Here is a 16,193-nt window from a genome sequence, read left to right as displayed (position 1 = left end):
ACCCTTGTTGAGTGAGCAATCATTCCGTATTTTATATTAAATGGACGAATTCAAAACATAGCATAGATTTGAGCATTGCATGGTGTAGATAACTGTTTTCCTGTTTTCTTCCTTTTGTGGATAAATATTCTTGTTCACTGCCATCTTCTTCAAAAGTTAGGACAGTGGGGTGATTTGTTTTTCTTCAGAAATAAACTATTTTTCTCCAGAAACAGGGTTTACTTAGCTGCATGAAGCACAGGACACTGAGAACCCATGTTGCTTGGTAGCCTGTATGTTGGCTTCTATCTCACTTACAGATTTTTTGCATGGCCCCTCTTTAGCCATCATCCCATCAGCCTTCACTGCATCTGTAACATGGTTAGAAGATCCTTTCCCAAGAGAATCTTTTGGATCACACAGATTTGCAGAATGATTTGCAGTAGCGTCAACAACAAAATACTTCAGAGGACAGTGAACTCCCTTTATTGAGATCTCTTGACAGTGTTATTATCGTTTTCTTTTGACAAAACTCAAATGACATGCCCTGGCTGAAAAAGTATATTCAGGAATTTTGAGAATTTCTCTGTGGATTTCTGATTATCTAGAAATTGCTGACAAACAAATTACTAACTGGAAAAAACTTCCTCTTTTTAGAGAGAGTAATGGTACCATCAGTTGACAATTACTAGAATCTTATAATTTACCTAGTAAGAACCTAGCTTTCAATACCAGTATCTTGTAGGTTTGCTGGTGAAAGGTATCCAGATCGGAGTTCTTCATCTTTTCTACTGCTGATTCTCTTGAGTTTACTCCTGCTGATTAGGTTATTCAATATTCTGTCAAAAGATATGCATGAATAAAGAACCAGTGGACTGTATTTCTGAGAGGTCATACTCTTCCACTACTGTCCATTTAACTCTTTTGGTAAACTAAAATTGTCCCTGATGAGAGAGAGTCCTTTGGTGATATAGCTCAGAATTTAAGGCAGTAGGTAAAGAGTAAACTGATGGAGGATGTCCCTTCAACCTGGTACAGATACAGTAAATACTTGGGAAGGATTCTAACTACTGACTTTACCACAAGAGCAAGCTCAGGTATCATTAAAAATGAAAAAAGTGGATGGAGATTTACTATTCAAAGATACTGCACAATTTAGCTTTTAAACTGACTATTGTATTGTCTTGTCCAGTGAATAACTCTTTAAATAATAAATCACTGCCTAAGAAAATTCTTCCTTGGAATACTTGGTTCAAAATGTCAGTTATCTGTGTGAGACTAGGAAAAAGAAATACCTTAGATTTCAATGAAATGTTGTACAATTCCCTCCTGATATCATCTCATTCAGGTCTTACTCTAATTTTTACCAGGGTTTTTTTTTTTAGGTTGTTCAGATTTTTTTAAACAATATTTACCAGCTTTGCCATTCCCAAATAGATGATAATAGCCTATAAAACTCTAGATATGGTTGACACATTGTAATTTTAATGCAAAGTCTCCCAGAATCTCTTCAAAATAACCCTGACATATGCCAGAAGCATTGAGACAAAATCAATTATCACTCTTCAAATGCTTTATCATAAGCAAATAAATCATATTCTACCAGTTCAGGATAAGTTCACTTTGCCATGGTTCATGAAGCTTGACAGACAGTTTCACAAATACATTAATTATATCAATTTGGAAAAATTGTAAAGCTGTTCTGAGAAATTATGTGTTGATTCTCTAAATGTTATGTTATCACTGAGCCTTCTAGAGCAGATGTTATCTTTGGAAAGTCTTTAGAGTATTCAGTCATTCAACAGCCTAGCTTGTATTTTCATTCAAGAATGTTACTACCAGGGAGTACTACTGGATGCAGTAGTTAGACAACGGCCAAGCAAAAGAAAGGGTAAATAACTAATGTTCTTTAAAAAATTGCCTATCTGTATCCCCTTCTGAACTCTTGATGTCTGTGCAAAGGTTAATGAAAAAAACCAAAGTATGCATGGCTTGAACTGCTTTCTTACGTGGATGAATGGGTGTGGTGTTTTCTGTGGGAATCCACGTGTAAGCAATTAATTAAAAAAATTTCTTTCATTCTGTGGCTCTAGGGACTCACCATTAGTCTGAAGTGGGGGGCATACACAACATACATCCAGGACCAGCATTTACTTTAACTTAGATACATTCTGGGGGTTTTATTTCTTTTAATTTATTATTCAAAAGGAAACAAATTAAACTATTCACCACATTTAAAATACTTCTGATTATTTTATAATTAAAATTATCCTAAGTTAAAATTTAGAATACAGAATAGTGTTCATTGCACTTTATGTATGTTTAATAAGTGACCCATATATTCAGCTGTTTCAGCTTGGTTAAAAAATACATCTGTTTTTGTTATCCTTCCTGTTTTGTTCAAGTCAAAATACTTTTCCATATGAAGAATAGAAAAACTTCTTAGTTACAAAAAGCTACTTCTTAGATTTCTTGAGTAAAGCTGTATTTATTTCTTATAAAGCAGGACATTATTGCTTTTTATAATAACAATACCAGATTACCTTTAGATTCCAGTTGACGAATCATACAACAGAATTACTAGTTTATGGTGGGAAAAATAAGGTATTCCACTGAGGTACACAAGTTTTTCTTCTGGTTTCCTTCACTTTCTACCTTTCTTTGTCTTGTCAGAGATGGTGAGGATTTACTGCAGATTTACTGCGGCTCTTTACTTGAAGCATCCAAGCTTCAGATTTTCCAAACAAGAAACTTTTGGTGCTTTTTTCAGGCTCTCTAGTACAAAAAAAAAAGACGACTTTTTTTTTTTTTTTTTTTTTAAGTACTCAGTGTACACTTCCATGATTACTCTTACTGACATTGTATCGCAGTTCTGAACCCAAAACACTGAAACAATAAACCTCTCTTCCCTTGAATATAAGCATACTGTTACTGTTATGCCAAATAATTTAGTGAGATTAATTATGTAAAAAAAAAGACTAGGAACTCAGTGCAAGGACATACTGGCTTAAATAGAAACATGACTTTAGTCCAAATATGTACATTTGAAATGTTTTCCACTGTGAGTCTTTAAAAGTTTCGCACTTCTTTTTTTGTAAATCAAAATGAAAATTTTCTTTAGCCTTTTGTTTTGTGTCAAACAATGACCTAGGAGGCAGTGATTCAGACAAGATGCAAGTCATCCTCATAAGCGTAAACTGATTTAGGAAGATGATTTTTCTTAACTGGTTCTCAGTAAGCAACTGAACTATCTCCTGTATCAGATGCTGTTCTTTTTTGTTTAATTCAGGAAAACAGCCTTATACAAGTTATGATTAAACATGTTTAAATCCCACTGCATTTCATTAGAAGAGTTAAGACATATTCTTAATCTGAGTGCATGTATACATGGTCCTCCAGTAGTATAGACCTATATTTGTAAACTCCTGCATTGTAAGACCAGACCAAAAATTATGCCATCTGTTGTTCCTGTACTGACCACGTTAATCTCTTTGATTTAAGCATTGCTTCTAGAAAGCCATCAGCTATTTATTTTAACAATTGTGTTTTATTCAAAGTTAAAAATCATCTGGCTTTTACTTCTAGTATTATATCTTATTATGCAGTTCTCATTATGCCCTTTTATCCTCAGTGAAAATACTAAGCAACACTGGGCTAAGCACTAGATGTTGTGGAAGACTAACATTTTTAAATGTTAACAGCAGTCCCAGTGTGAGACTGCAAGATCTTTTGTGACAGTGGAAATTGTTTACCAAGAACTCTTCAAAACACCAAAATGATGCAATTTATGCCTGAACATGTTTTCTCTTTACACAGATCTTGTGGTTTACTTCTGTCATGTCAAATTTAGTTTTGCTTTCTACAATCAAATGTATCTTTTTACATTTAAATTTATATTTAAGGATGGTATCTATTATCTTAGTAACAATTCAGACTATGCCAGGCTATTAAAATAAAGTTCTGTAGTCTGTATTTTTAAGGATTACATTCTTTTTTCTTTGAACAGAAGTACATATAATATAGTCCAACATTTCTGTTTGATTACAAATTTTATTGAGAGAATCAGTATTTTTATTTATATTTCATCCAACCCAAGAATATTTTAACTTTTTCAGGTATCCATGATCAGTAAAATAAAGTTCTAATTCATAAACTCAAAATAAGGAGACTTAATCTATGGCATTGCTTTGTCTTTGCTGCCAGGGGTCTCATGCCAGTAGTTGCCATCCATAGTGGAAAGCGACAGGGAAACAATAGGACGTCAGTCGTTCTGTTTAAACCCAAACTCCTGAATGAGTCCCCAGATGGAAGATCCCAGCCTGTCGAAGTCCTGCTGCAGGCAGTAGGGAAAGAGATGCCTCTAGAGGACAGTTCAGGCTGCAGTTTCTTCCTGTGTCAATGTCCATTGACTGTAAAGGAAACATGGGTAAGAAAGGGTCCTAATGGAGGTGTCTGGGTGATTTCTGCAAAACTAGGCAGTTGGAGGATTTCCTTCTTCCCTGTGGACTGTCACTGCCTTTCTAAGACAGAACGCTTCACAGTCTAATGGGCAAGTCAGTTCTTAGTGTCCTCCCTTTTCAAATTTCCAAATTTCCATGGATTTTCAGTCTGTCTGAAATTATTTTTTCTCACTGGTCTTTGATATTTATATTCCAAAAGAGGCATGGTTTTGATCTGCAAAATTTTCTACCTAGTCCTGTTTAATTTTTCTGCTGGGGAGGTTGGATTTTCTTTCGTTTGGTGTCAAGAACCTAATGGCTCTCCTTTATCTTCCTGCAGGCTGTCCAAAACCTATTCAGACCACGAAGACGTGTTATGTCTTCAGTGTTGTTTATATGTTTTTAAATGTCTTCAGGCTACCATTAGCCATATATTAACAATTTATATAGTCATGTTCTGTAAAATATCTGGATATTTGCTTTCCAACGATGCCTGAGCATTCTAGTTTTGGTAGCATTGGTCTGTGGGCTTTGAGGTCAACTACAGAGAACATCTTTGTTATTAGAATTCCCCAGTATATCAGCTGGGAGATGACAGTCTGGGTTGTCACTTTATCTTCTACCTTCTATACCATTATTTTTGTCCAGATGTTTAAATAATGTTTATGCAAAGTGCACCTGTTTCAATCTGAGCAGATCAGTGTTGGATTTTAGACCAACTTATTACATTTTTTGCTGCTATTTAATTTATCTTATTCAACAGAAGAAATGAAGAGGTGCAGTGTAATGTCAAGGGATGTGGCTTATTTAGCAACAGCAAAACCAGCTATTTTGAGTTAGGGCTTCATTTGAGGTGAAATGTCTTTTTCCCATGTTGTGTAATTTTTAAGTAGCTGCTTTGTGAAAACATCTGCTCAAAAAAATCTTCTGACATTTCAGACATTTTCAATGTTTCTCCTCCCTTTTACTGCTCCTACTGGCATGACTATGAGTTCTTAGATACATACAAATGCTTACAGTAATAGCAACTTAATTCAGTACAATAAATATCAGAGAATTGAAGTATTATGAAATAGAAGCAATAGTTACATTATATGTGCTTTTTGTCACATTCCCTTAGTCTCTCAAGTTGTTTTGGTTTAATCTACTGTTAGAGTAATACTCCTTGACCCAGATTTTGAGAGGTGATTCACTGGGAATTAAGAGTGCTCAATACTTTGAAATGTCAGGGGGGTTTCTATCCAATTTTCATTATAGATGCATTTTTAAAACCTTGTGGGAAACAGGGTATTTTCTGAAGATGTGAACATGGCTTCCATATACAGATGGTTTATCTTCACACTTGCAGTGTAACAACACCTAGGTTCTGGAAGAAAATATTGTCAATAGAGAAAAAGAATTCTTAGGTTGCTTTTAAACATTCAGCTTTTGTGCAGAAAATGAATTGGACTGGGTATAGCTAACTTGGGGAAATTTGGAGTGAGCTGAAAAAAGCAGAATTTAAGGCTCATTTTTCTCACTTACTACTACTGCTAAGGTATTCTTCATGGTTTGGGCTTTCTGAAAACTAGAGCATTCTGTCCTGCACCTCTCAGCAGTGACAGTCCTCTACCTCGTACCTGAAACAGAAACAAAGAACAAGCGTTGTTCATTTGGCAAGTTGAGATATTTGAGTCTTTAAAAACTATAGAAATGTCAGGTCTGTGTACTTGAAGCTGCCACTGAACATATGGTTCTCATATTTACTAGTCTAAGGTGATAAAACTGTCCCAAGATTTCAGACCTTTGTTTCTAAAAACCAACCTAGGAATAAAAAAACAATGGGCCATTGTGTTATTGTACCAAAAAAAAAAAAATCTATATTATGCGGGATGACCTTAGCAGTTATTAAACAAAGGAGGATAGCAGAAACCTTTCACAAATTGCTTCCAAGAGAAACTAAAATGTCTGTGATGCTCAGAAAAACTTTAAGGAACAGATTGCTTTAAGAAAAAAATTGCTCTGACCGAAACTAGTTCTTTCTCCAGTGGCCCTTCAGAGTGTGACTCCCTTTCTCACTATATTAAATACAGAAGTGTCTAAGGATGATCATAATGCCTTCATGCCAAGCATCTTAGACACAGCAGTCTATTCCCGTCTGAAAGAGCTTAGTTTCTGAGTGCACAGCAAGAAGATTGTGTGAAAAACAGCAGAACACACAAGAAGAATGAACAATATGCTGGCAGTAAATATCATCTAGGTCTTTGGTGGTGCTGTTATTATAGGAGGAAGGTAGTAAATTTCCTCAAGAATGGGACAAGCTGCAAGGAGAGAAAAGGGAAGGAGAATTGTGGATAAATTGTGTTCAAGAATGACCTGTAGGTATGGGGTTTGTGCTGAAAATCAATCAGTACTTTTTGTTGTTGTTGTTAGTCTTTTTTTTTTTCCCCTGTCTTAATTGATATAAAGTGATGGACAAACCAAGTTTCTCCTAACAGAACAATTGTAACAGTCTAATTTAAATAAAAGTCCAATACAATTAAAAGTAGTCCAAGATACTTATTTTTGTATAATCACAGAGCAACTTTACATTTGTTTCTCAAATTGCTCAGTTCAACAGTGTTTTGACGCTCTTTCATTGACTGGCAACTTGTGCAACAATTCATGTTAATACTTTAGGTATTCGATATAGCTACTGCTAAATTCCAGAAAAAAATACTTTATAAAATGTTAATGACTTTCTGAATAAATTTGTTTTGGTGCAAGTTAAGAGAAACATTAGGGAAAATGACTTCTTCCCCTCTTCAGTTGCTTTCTTGGCTCATTTTGCTAATACCAGACTCAGCTGGGTTATGTCCATGGCATTCTGTATTCAGTTTTCCCTTCTGTTTTCTTAGCAGACTCTTCGCTTCTAACAGTTGAACATGCTGTTGGTTCCTGCTGCAGCTTGGCCAATTGTAACTTTTTGTTTTAAAGCTTCTGTGAACAGAAATGAGAAAACTTCTGTTTTCTCATTGTCTACCCTCCAAAGTGCTGTTGCAGTTTTGTTTTGTTTTCCTTTTTGAAATGGGACGCCTTCCAAATACTCACTTGGTGTGTTGGAAGGCTAAATAAAGTGAACTGAAGAAGAGACATACTTCATCCTGTGAAGACATCCTCTTAGGATCTCAGGAGAAGATTTCTGTCATGATTATTCTCAGGCTTGAGATTTTCACTCTGTGGTGGAAAGTATCTTAGGGTCTAAGTGACTGGTGATACCTTCAAATCCCTCAAATTTGGAAGTAGGGCTGGTCAGCCAGTAAAGTGTGTCTGCAAATGTTCTTCAGGATTTAATTAAAGATTCTCTTTCAGATGCCAAAAATAACAAATAATAATGTCTGGAATAGATGAGGTAGCAACAGGCTGGTTTTTCTGTCATTGTTTTCATCCATATGTAACTACCCCACTCCAAAAGCAGAAAATAATTAAAAGTAAAGAGAGTGGAGATTTCAGAAGTTAAAAGATTAATTGAAGTAGCACTGATATATTTAGGAAAATAATCTTTATTCCTTTGTTTCATACCAAAAAGCTGGTCTGTGAATAACCAAATTCTCTGCATCTAGCTGGCTTAAATGTTGTATCACTGAGACATGTTCAGCTGCCATCAAACTGATTCCAGAGGGATCAGACTGAATGTATGAATTGCCTTTGCCAATTCAGAAGACACTGTAAAACCATATTAATAACTGCTGAATTATGTAGTTTATAATGCGTAATTTCTTGTCTAATTTCAGACTGTAGAACTAGAGGACAGTTTAATGCATTTTCATATCACTTTCGGGGAAGACGTTCTCTTGATTACAGCTTTCAGGAGGACAAGCCCTTGAAGAAAATGAAAATGTCCAAAACAGTAAGGTGAGATTTTTTTTTTTTTTTTCAAAGAAGTATGAAAAAACATTTGTTTTCAAAATGGAATGAAACTGAATGATTTCTTTGTAAGTGCATACCACTTTTTTCCAGTATCTGCTTTCTTAAGTTTATGATTGATGTATCTCATTCTGACACTTCTGCATAGCTGCTAACAGTAAACCACTTTTTTTTCAAGCTGAGATTTGTGTAAGACCCTTTATGAGTGACATAGTATAGTGCTTTTGTTCTTCCTGTGCTTTTCATGAAAAAACTCAGTGATAAAGCATAATTTGGGGGATTTGAAATCCTGCATTCCTACTGTGCCTGCAGTAACCAAACTAAATTATTTCCTTTCCTCCTTGGAACTGCTAGGGCCTTCTGTAGAAATAGGATGAAACCAAATGTTCATAATGCTAGCATAAAAATTTGTGATAATGGTAGGGATTGCTTCTAGTACCAAAATACTCAGAGCAGGAATGGAGTAGCAGTCTATAGATGTCTATAGCAGTAGTGCTATAGACAATGTTGTTTATAACTCCCTAATCCTCAAAATACTCTAGCAAGGAAGTAAATCACAATGTCAGTCACAAATGATCAACTGCACAGGGTCCCTGCAATTTCCAGGGAATCAAAACTTATCTATGAATTAGTGAAATGAAATTAGTTCTGCTCAGACCAAATATTTCTTGTAAAGATCCTTCATGAGGAGTGAATTTGAGACTCTCTTGAATTATAGCTCTTTCCATATAGCATGTGTTCTTTTAGCAAAGAAAATTATCTACTTGACCAAGATGACCAGGTAGTCTACCCACTCTGGCAAGGAAAGCAGCTACACAGATAATTAGACAGGTAAATTTATTTCAGCAGCTTCAAATACTCATGTGAGTGTTACAGCACTGAAGAAATACCACCATTGTATTTCACTTAATTGATAGGAAGCTGTCCTAAAGTAACAGAGCCTTGAAGTGTTTAGGTTTTTAGACAAGAGAAGACAGCAGCTAAGTATAAGCTTATTTATAGACAATAGAAAAAGAAAGGTTATTTTGAAGTAATCCTTGAAGAAGGATGTTTGCAAATGAAGTGTTACAAGTTTTTAAATCTACAAAACAGCAATTCACTTTTAAAAGATGCTAGTCCCATAATTCTAAAACTGTAGAAGGGTTTAAATAAAAATGAAAGCAAGAAAAAAGAAACACTTGTATATGAGAAGCAGCTTGTTTTTGTTAACTCGCTGTTTGACTGTGTTTCAGAAATGAAGCTCAAACATCTACAACAGTCCAATTACTAACTAGGACTACAAAATAGTAAAGTTACAATACTTTATTTGTAGCTTAAATAAAGCTAAGGCAATCTCAGTTGTTTAACATTCTCACCAGCTCTCATGCTCATTGTTGTATTTAAATTGCATTTTGGTGAGAAGATTTTTTTTCTCCTTTTTTTCTTCTCATTTTCAATAACTTGAACAGGTGGGGAAGATTAAACTTTTTGCTATACAATAGCAGCTGGTTTACTTGAATTTTGGCATGCTATGTTGTTTAGAGTTCTTTTTCTTTAATTTAGATGAAAAACTATGGGAAACTAATAGCTTGAATAAGTGCTGTTTTAATTTATGCAAGAAGATTATAAATCATGAGCCCTATTATATGAGAGAGGATTTCTTTGCCAGTTCATTCTTTGGGTATCTCTTAGCTCTGGAGAAGGCATGCTAACAAAACAGGAATGCTTGTGTGGATTCAAGGATCTTAATGTAATAAGTGACTTTAGTAATTAGTGTTATCCTTGTTTTTGAATACATGTTTTCTTAAGTGGTGCCAAATAATATATTATTAGTTATGGACAGTTCCTTTGATAACTGTTGCCCCTCAACAGTTTGAATAGATTAACACAATTCAGTCTTGTACATCTCTTATCAGATAACAGCTGGAAAGTGCTATAGACAAAAGACTGTAGATCTTGTGTATGATAATCAGTATTGATTTCAAATTGTTAGTTAAAATGGGACACAGGAATATGTTCATATCTAAAAGTACTTCTCATTTATTTATAAACCCCAACTTTTTCCTTAAAGTCATATTTCTTTAAAGACACTCTTTGCTAATGGGCGTATAGAGAGAGAAGCTATGAATCTGAATGCGAAGTGTGAATTTCATGTTTGGAAGTAACACTTTTTAAGACTCACTTTTGTCTGCTTTCATATTGGAGGCTCAAGGGAGATCTCAGTGAATTTAAGGTGATACTCTACAGTGCCACTGATGACAACTTTGTCCCCCTGCATGAAATATATACATTATTTTTCTAAGTAGAAGAAATTCCCTGTTGCTAGTGATATTAACAATAATCCACAGCTCACCTGACCTGACTCTGTCTTCAGCACCAGTGGGTCTTGTGTGCTGTTGTGGTTCATACAGTTCCTACATTTGCTGGTTGCTCTTTTACATTTTTGCTAAGTGTTCTAAAATATCTAGCCAAATAAAAATTAGTTAGATTAATATCCTGACTTGGCATTCATTTGTTGCAGTTCTGTGAAACAGAGTAAATATTTTCATAATGCCACATCAGCATCTAATGAAAATACAAACATGCCCGCAGTGAATGACTTCAAAGAATTCGTTTTGGAAATGCAAAAAACTATTTCAGGCCTCAGAAACCAGGTAAGGTGCTATAATGGATAGTTTCTAATTGTAGATTTAATTTATAATGTTTTCCTAATATCACTCTTACGTTTTTAATATTTAGACGTCCACTTCAACTAAAAAACACCACATATTATCTCAAACAAAACACACCACAGAACATGGTGTGTTATTACTCTTTATTTCTATGTTCTTTCAAAATCTTACTGAAATATTCTACAATTAGACCCTCTTGACTTTTGAACCTGAAGCCTTGTGTAACCGTTGTATACTAAACATAGAATTAGTCTTTCTCTAAAAATTTGTCTGTATAGTTAATAAAATCCTTTTTTCCTACCTGAAATATATGGAATCTATGTAAAACTGTGATTAAAGTGTAGACTTCATAAGAAGTAATATTCCAGACTACAGCTATAAACATAGTTAAGGTCTAGATCACTTAAGGAAGACTTTTACAATGTGGCATAAAGAAACTCTTTATTCAGAATAACTCAGCCATAGTGGAATTCCGTTTTGAAAATGTATACCATATAGGACACAAAAATCCAAAGTAGGCCAAAATGTTTGCAGCTTTTCCATGTAATTTCTAGATACAAATCATATATTTATTTGCATAGTAACTTGATTTGATCTTTGATGGTATAATGTCATCATTGTTGTACTCATCTTCAGTGCTCCCATTTTGACAGCGGAAATGCGATGTTAAGACTTATTACATTTCAGTCAGTTCTTCTGTCTTTGTTGGATGTAAAGACGACTGAGGGATTATTAAAAACTGTGCCTTCCTAATTATTGTTTCCAAGAAATACACAGTCGGCAAGATAAAATAATCATGTAACTCCTTTTTTTATCATTAGGGAAAAAATAGAGATAGTAAAAAATCCAAGCACACATTTTTAATTAAGGTTTGGGGGTTTTTATTTCACCCCCTTTACATTCAGACATTTTTGAAAGTTTAGATTTGTCTTTCCATATATGTCACATGTAGTTTGCTTCTCTTTTTATGCTCTAGTTTTACATTCCAATGGAAAGATGTATCTTCTGTTAGTTTTCTTTTGAAAGGCTGTTTCCATACATATTACCTGTTTCCCATCTTTTAGCGTTATGAAAACTAAGTAGTGAGAAGAAAAACCCAGACAACTATTAATCATGGATTATGTAGCATAAGAGAAAAGACAGAATACCTTGCACAAATAAAAACCTTTCTTTGTTTCAGTTATTAACTTCTTTTTAATGTTTTCAGATTAAAAAACTTGAATCGCGCCTCAGTAAAACTGATTGCACTGATGAAAAGGGTAAATCATATTCCAGCAATGAAACCTGGAAAAGGGACCCTTGTACTGTGTGTGAATGCAAAGTAAGTATGCAGAAATCCATTCTGAGATAGAAATTATATTAGGTTCTGCTGCTAAAACAGCAGTTCCAGTTTTGTGCCTGCTAATTTCTGGGTAATAGTTGCTAATCGGTTTTTTATGGATCTTCAGTTATTTGGTGCAAAAAATATTGTTCAGGTATCACTGCCCTTGACACCGGTTTTCAATCCAGCCTTTATATACTTTTATTGTATCTCCATTTTCACTGATGTATAGTGGCACTGACAAAATTAACTGCAAAGTGAGAGTCTTCTTGAAAAACTCTACTAAAATGCATAAAAAAAAATCAATAAAAGCTTATCTAACTTACAGCTAGATTTTAATTTTCTTTTATCATGGTGAATTTTTTTTAAAAGGTAGTAAAATAAATATGTCAGTACTTGGTATCCCAGAGTTTCATGCCTCAGCATTAGATAAAATGGTATACTGCTCCATTAAAGATGGTATAATACAAAGAGCCTTCTTAATATAAGTTTATGCTGAAATAAACTATGTGGAGTTAATCATAGTAGCCAAGATCTTAGAGAGGATGAATGAGAATGTGTTCTTCAATAATATGAAAAAGGTATTTCTTGTTTGGAACATGTAGCTAAGTATGTTCTGGTTTTGTTACTTTTTTTGCTGACACAGGTTGGTCAGATTACCTGTTTTGTAGAATCATGCCTGCCGGCTGACTGCGAAGCGCCTGTGAAGGTTAAAGGAGATTGTTGTCCAGTCTGCCTAAAACAAAATATCAATAAAAAGAAGCCATAAGTCTGCTTTTTAAGAATTTAGGGTGCATACTCCTCAAATCATATTGATGCCTGCTGATGGCAAAACCAGGTAACTACAGTCTTAACAACAGCAAGAAATGAAGATTTACAATATTCTAATGGTGCTGTAACAGTATAACATAATGTATCATTTTATTTTCTGCCCATGATGGTAATCACAATGCAAAAATGAATGAAAGGGAAATTAGCAAACAGGTCAAAGTTAATTGTGTGTTAAACTTCTCAGGTTAGACAAACTCAAACTGGTGCTACTTTAAGAGAACACTGTCAGGTAGTTTTAGGTACCCAAAATGACTGGGCTTAAGACTTACTCTAAAATGAACACTTTGTTTCCTATCTTTAATTAGCAACATTAAAAGTTTACTATCCCTTTTCAGTACCAGTCTGACTTGATATTTAGCTCTTTGTTATTATTTAGTAAATGCAGGGAAAAGGAAAACACAAGGTCACTGTGCCCAAAGCAATGCCATAGAGGGCCAGTTTCTGCAAACACCTGTGCATGGAAATTCTGTTGAATCACACTATCATTTCTGCGCCTGGCCAGCAAGGAAATAAAGAAAACTACATGACACCTTTCAACGTTCTTTCATTAATTCAAGGAGCAAAATTAATGAAAATTTTCAAACCGAAAAAACTAGAATTAGTAAGGCAGTAAAAATAAATGTAATTGGAAGATACAAAAAGCAACTGAATGTATATTACAGATGTAATTGACAGTGTTCCTCATTCTAGGAAAACATACGTGACAGAGTAGCATTTGATCTTAAAATGAACATAATCCTTTTTGTCAAAACATATGTAATTGCTTGGCAACCTTTTTGTTTGTTTGTTTGTTTCATTTATTTTAAATCATTGTAACATGACCATCCAGTCCAGTTTTAAAGCATGCTTCTCTTGAGCTCGGATCAGCTCACGTATTTGTATGGCCCTGTTTTGAAAATGTGAAGTTGTCACATGCCATTTTGTGTACAAAGATTCCTACTGATTCATTGTGCATATTGTCAATCGACATATGTTCCAGATTATATTGTGGCACTGTTTGTTGAAAAAAAGAACAATCAAATTCAAGCATCATGATTAATTGTGGATTGACTACTTTTTCTGACAAGGTATTTGATATTTTAGGTTTTTTCCAGTTTCATCTGATGCATATATATTTTTACCTCAATATTTTTATCATTCATGTTAAAAATGGTCTGCCAATGGACTTTATTTCCCATTTAATAAATGTTCAACATTATAGAGTATATGTCTACACTAGCATTTCAAAGTTGTGTACTTTTTAGAATATAAACTGCACATTTTTGACCAGGAATTATATATTATATTCAGTGAAGGACAACTATCATACCTCATTTTACAGCTTTTTTGTGTTTATTCAGAATTGATTCTCTCCCTGAATACTTAATATGTTAGAATTTATGGCTCTGTCTGTCCTTAAGTCCTAAGTCAGGACTAACTAGAACCAGAGCTGTTCTTTAGTTATATAGTTTACTGCCTTCCGAGTTTCTTATTCAAATTTAGGGAACAGAGATTTGGGTATCAAAGAAATCTGCACAAAATTAAACATTCTCATCATAAACATTTCAGATTATGCAAACAGACTGAATACTTAATTATTGCATGGTAGATCAAATACCTATCTAATAACTAACCTAGCACAGCAATAAGAGTTCCACTATAATATTTTGGCACATAATTTCTCTGATTACTAACATTAATAATTTCTAATTTGATAAACTGATACCGTGACACACACTCAAACTTTGGTGTATCTTTAAACCTTACTACAGAAACTTGTTTCATACTATGGTAGGAGCAATATGTACATGTGAGTGGTGTGTTAAAGGTGTGTGGTAAAGGTACACATGGAACTACAATTTATATTTTTAAGAATCTTTTAATTGATTTTATATACAACGTTTTGATTTATGTAATTTTCTATGTTAATACTTTTAGAAATTGTGTGTGGCGAGCATGTTTGAGTATCATATGGTTCCTAGAGGTTGTCATTCCTGTATTTCTTTGATACTCTGGTATTTTGTTGACTTTTGTTGAGAGTCCAAACCACAGGTCTCGTCCTGTAATTCCAACTCAGATGGAACTCCCATTGACCTATAGCAGGAATTCCTCAAAGAGGAAGGATTGTGGAGCTAAACCAAATATAATTTAACTGTCTAAACAGTTAAATAAGGCAGTAATACATCCAGCTGGTTACTACTTGCATTCTTTATTCCAATTTTATATTAAATAAACTTTCTCAAGATTTCCGCGTATAGGAGAAGAGAGTTTCCATTTATACATTATAAAGTAGTACCTTATATCTGATTGTTCCTTTTTTCCAGCCTCCAGAGTAAAGTGGGAGGTTTTCTTTGTTGTTCACTGTTTATTCATATGGTATATAAAAAAAATGGGCTTAGGATTCTGGATATGCTTAAACAAGTGTAATATTGAGTTATTTTCTGCCATCCATCTGATTATAAACCATTCAGGAAAAACAGGTCTTTATCCACAGTTTAAAATGTAATCAGTCATGGGTTGTACTAATTCAGTTTTATTGCAGTGTCTGCAGAATCAGCATTGATTTTAACATTTCTGAAACAGTGGCCAATGGCTAGATGACCATTTCCTCAGTATCCACTGTGAGAATATTGCTGTAATATGTTGCAAATTTTACATATTTATTTTCTTTTTTAATGTTACCTAAAACAAAGTCTTTGTTGTTTTTATTTTAATCAGTAAATTTACCAAAGAACTGTTTGCACTGTATAATGAATGCTTTTCAGTTAAAATAAAATGGGCCACATTTCCAAGTAAATTCCAAGTGATTTCTTCTCAATAAATGTATTGTTTAGATTATTTGCTGATGATTCCAGTAGGCTTTTATCAAAGATCCATATTACTTATCTTATGCAGGATTTTCATGATCAAGATATCTGAGAACTAAGCAATGAGCTAATGAATCATGTAGATTCAGTAGGTTCTTTAATATTATGACACATAGAATTAAAATACATATTCACTGTTCTCTTCTAGGTGATGGGAAAAAAAACACATGCAGACTCAGAGAGGATATTTAAAAATACACTTATTTCTTAGCACAAATGTGTATTTGAAAACTCTTAGTGC

The 16,193-nt window shown here is 34.0% G+C and overlaps 1 protein-coding gene across 2 annotated transcripts in view; it reads left to right on the top strand.

Moving 5' to 3' along the window:
• The window catches only part of PXDN (peroxidasin), an 89,461-nt gene extending 73,601 nt beyond the window's left edge, over positions 1-15,860 (top strand). For both annotated transcript variants that reach the window (XM_049818963.1, XM_049818965.1), the window contains exons 20-23: positions 8,171-8,291; positions 10,804-10,936; positions 12,162-12,275; positions 12,922-15,860. In XM_049818963.1, coding sequence (XP_049674920.1) covers positions 8,171-8,291; positions 10,804-10,936; positions 12,162-12,275; positions 12,922-13,044 — 491 coding nt within the window. In that variant the 3' untranslated portion in view covers positions 13,045-15,860. The remainder of the gene's footprint in view (positions 1-8,170; positions 8,292-10,803; positions 10,937-12,161; positions 12,276-12,921) is intronic.
• Positions 15,861-16,193: the final 333 nt, after the last annotated feature.

This window comes from Accipiter gentilis, chromosome 16, assembly GCF_929443795.1.
Source record: "Accipiter gentilis chromosome 16, bAccGen1.1, whole genome shotgun sequence".
Lineage (NCBI taxonomy): Eukaryota > Metazoa > Chordata > Aves > Accipitriformes > Accipitridae > Astur > Astur gentilis.
This window is presented reverse-complemented; position numbering and strand designations above follow the sequence as displayed.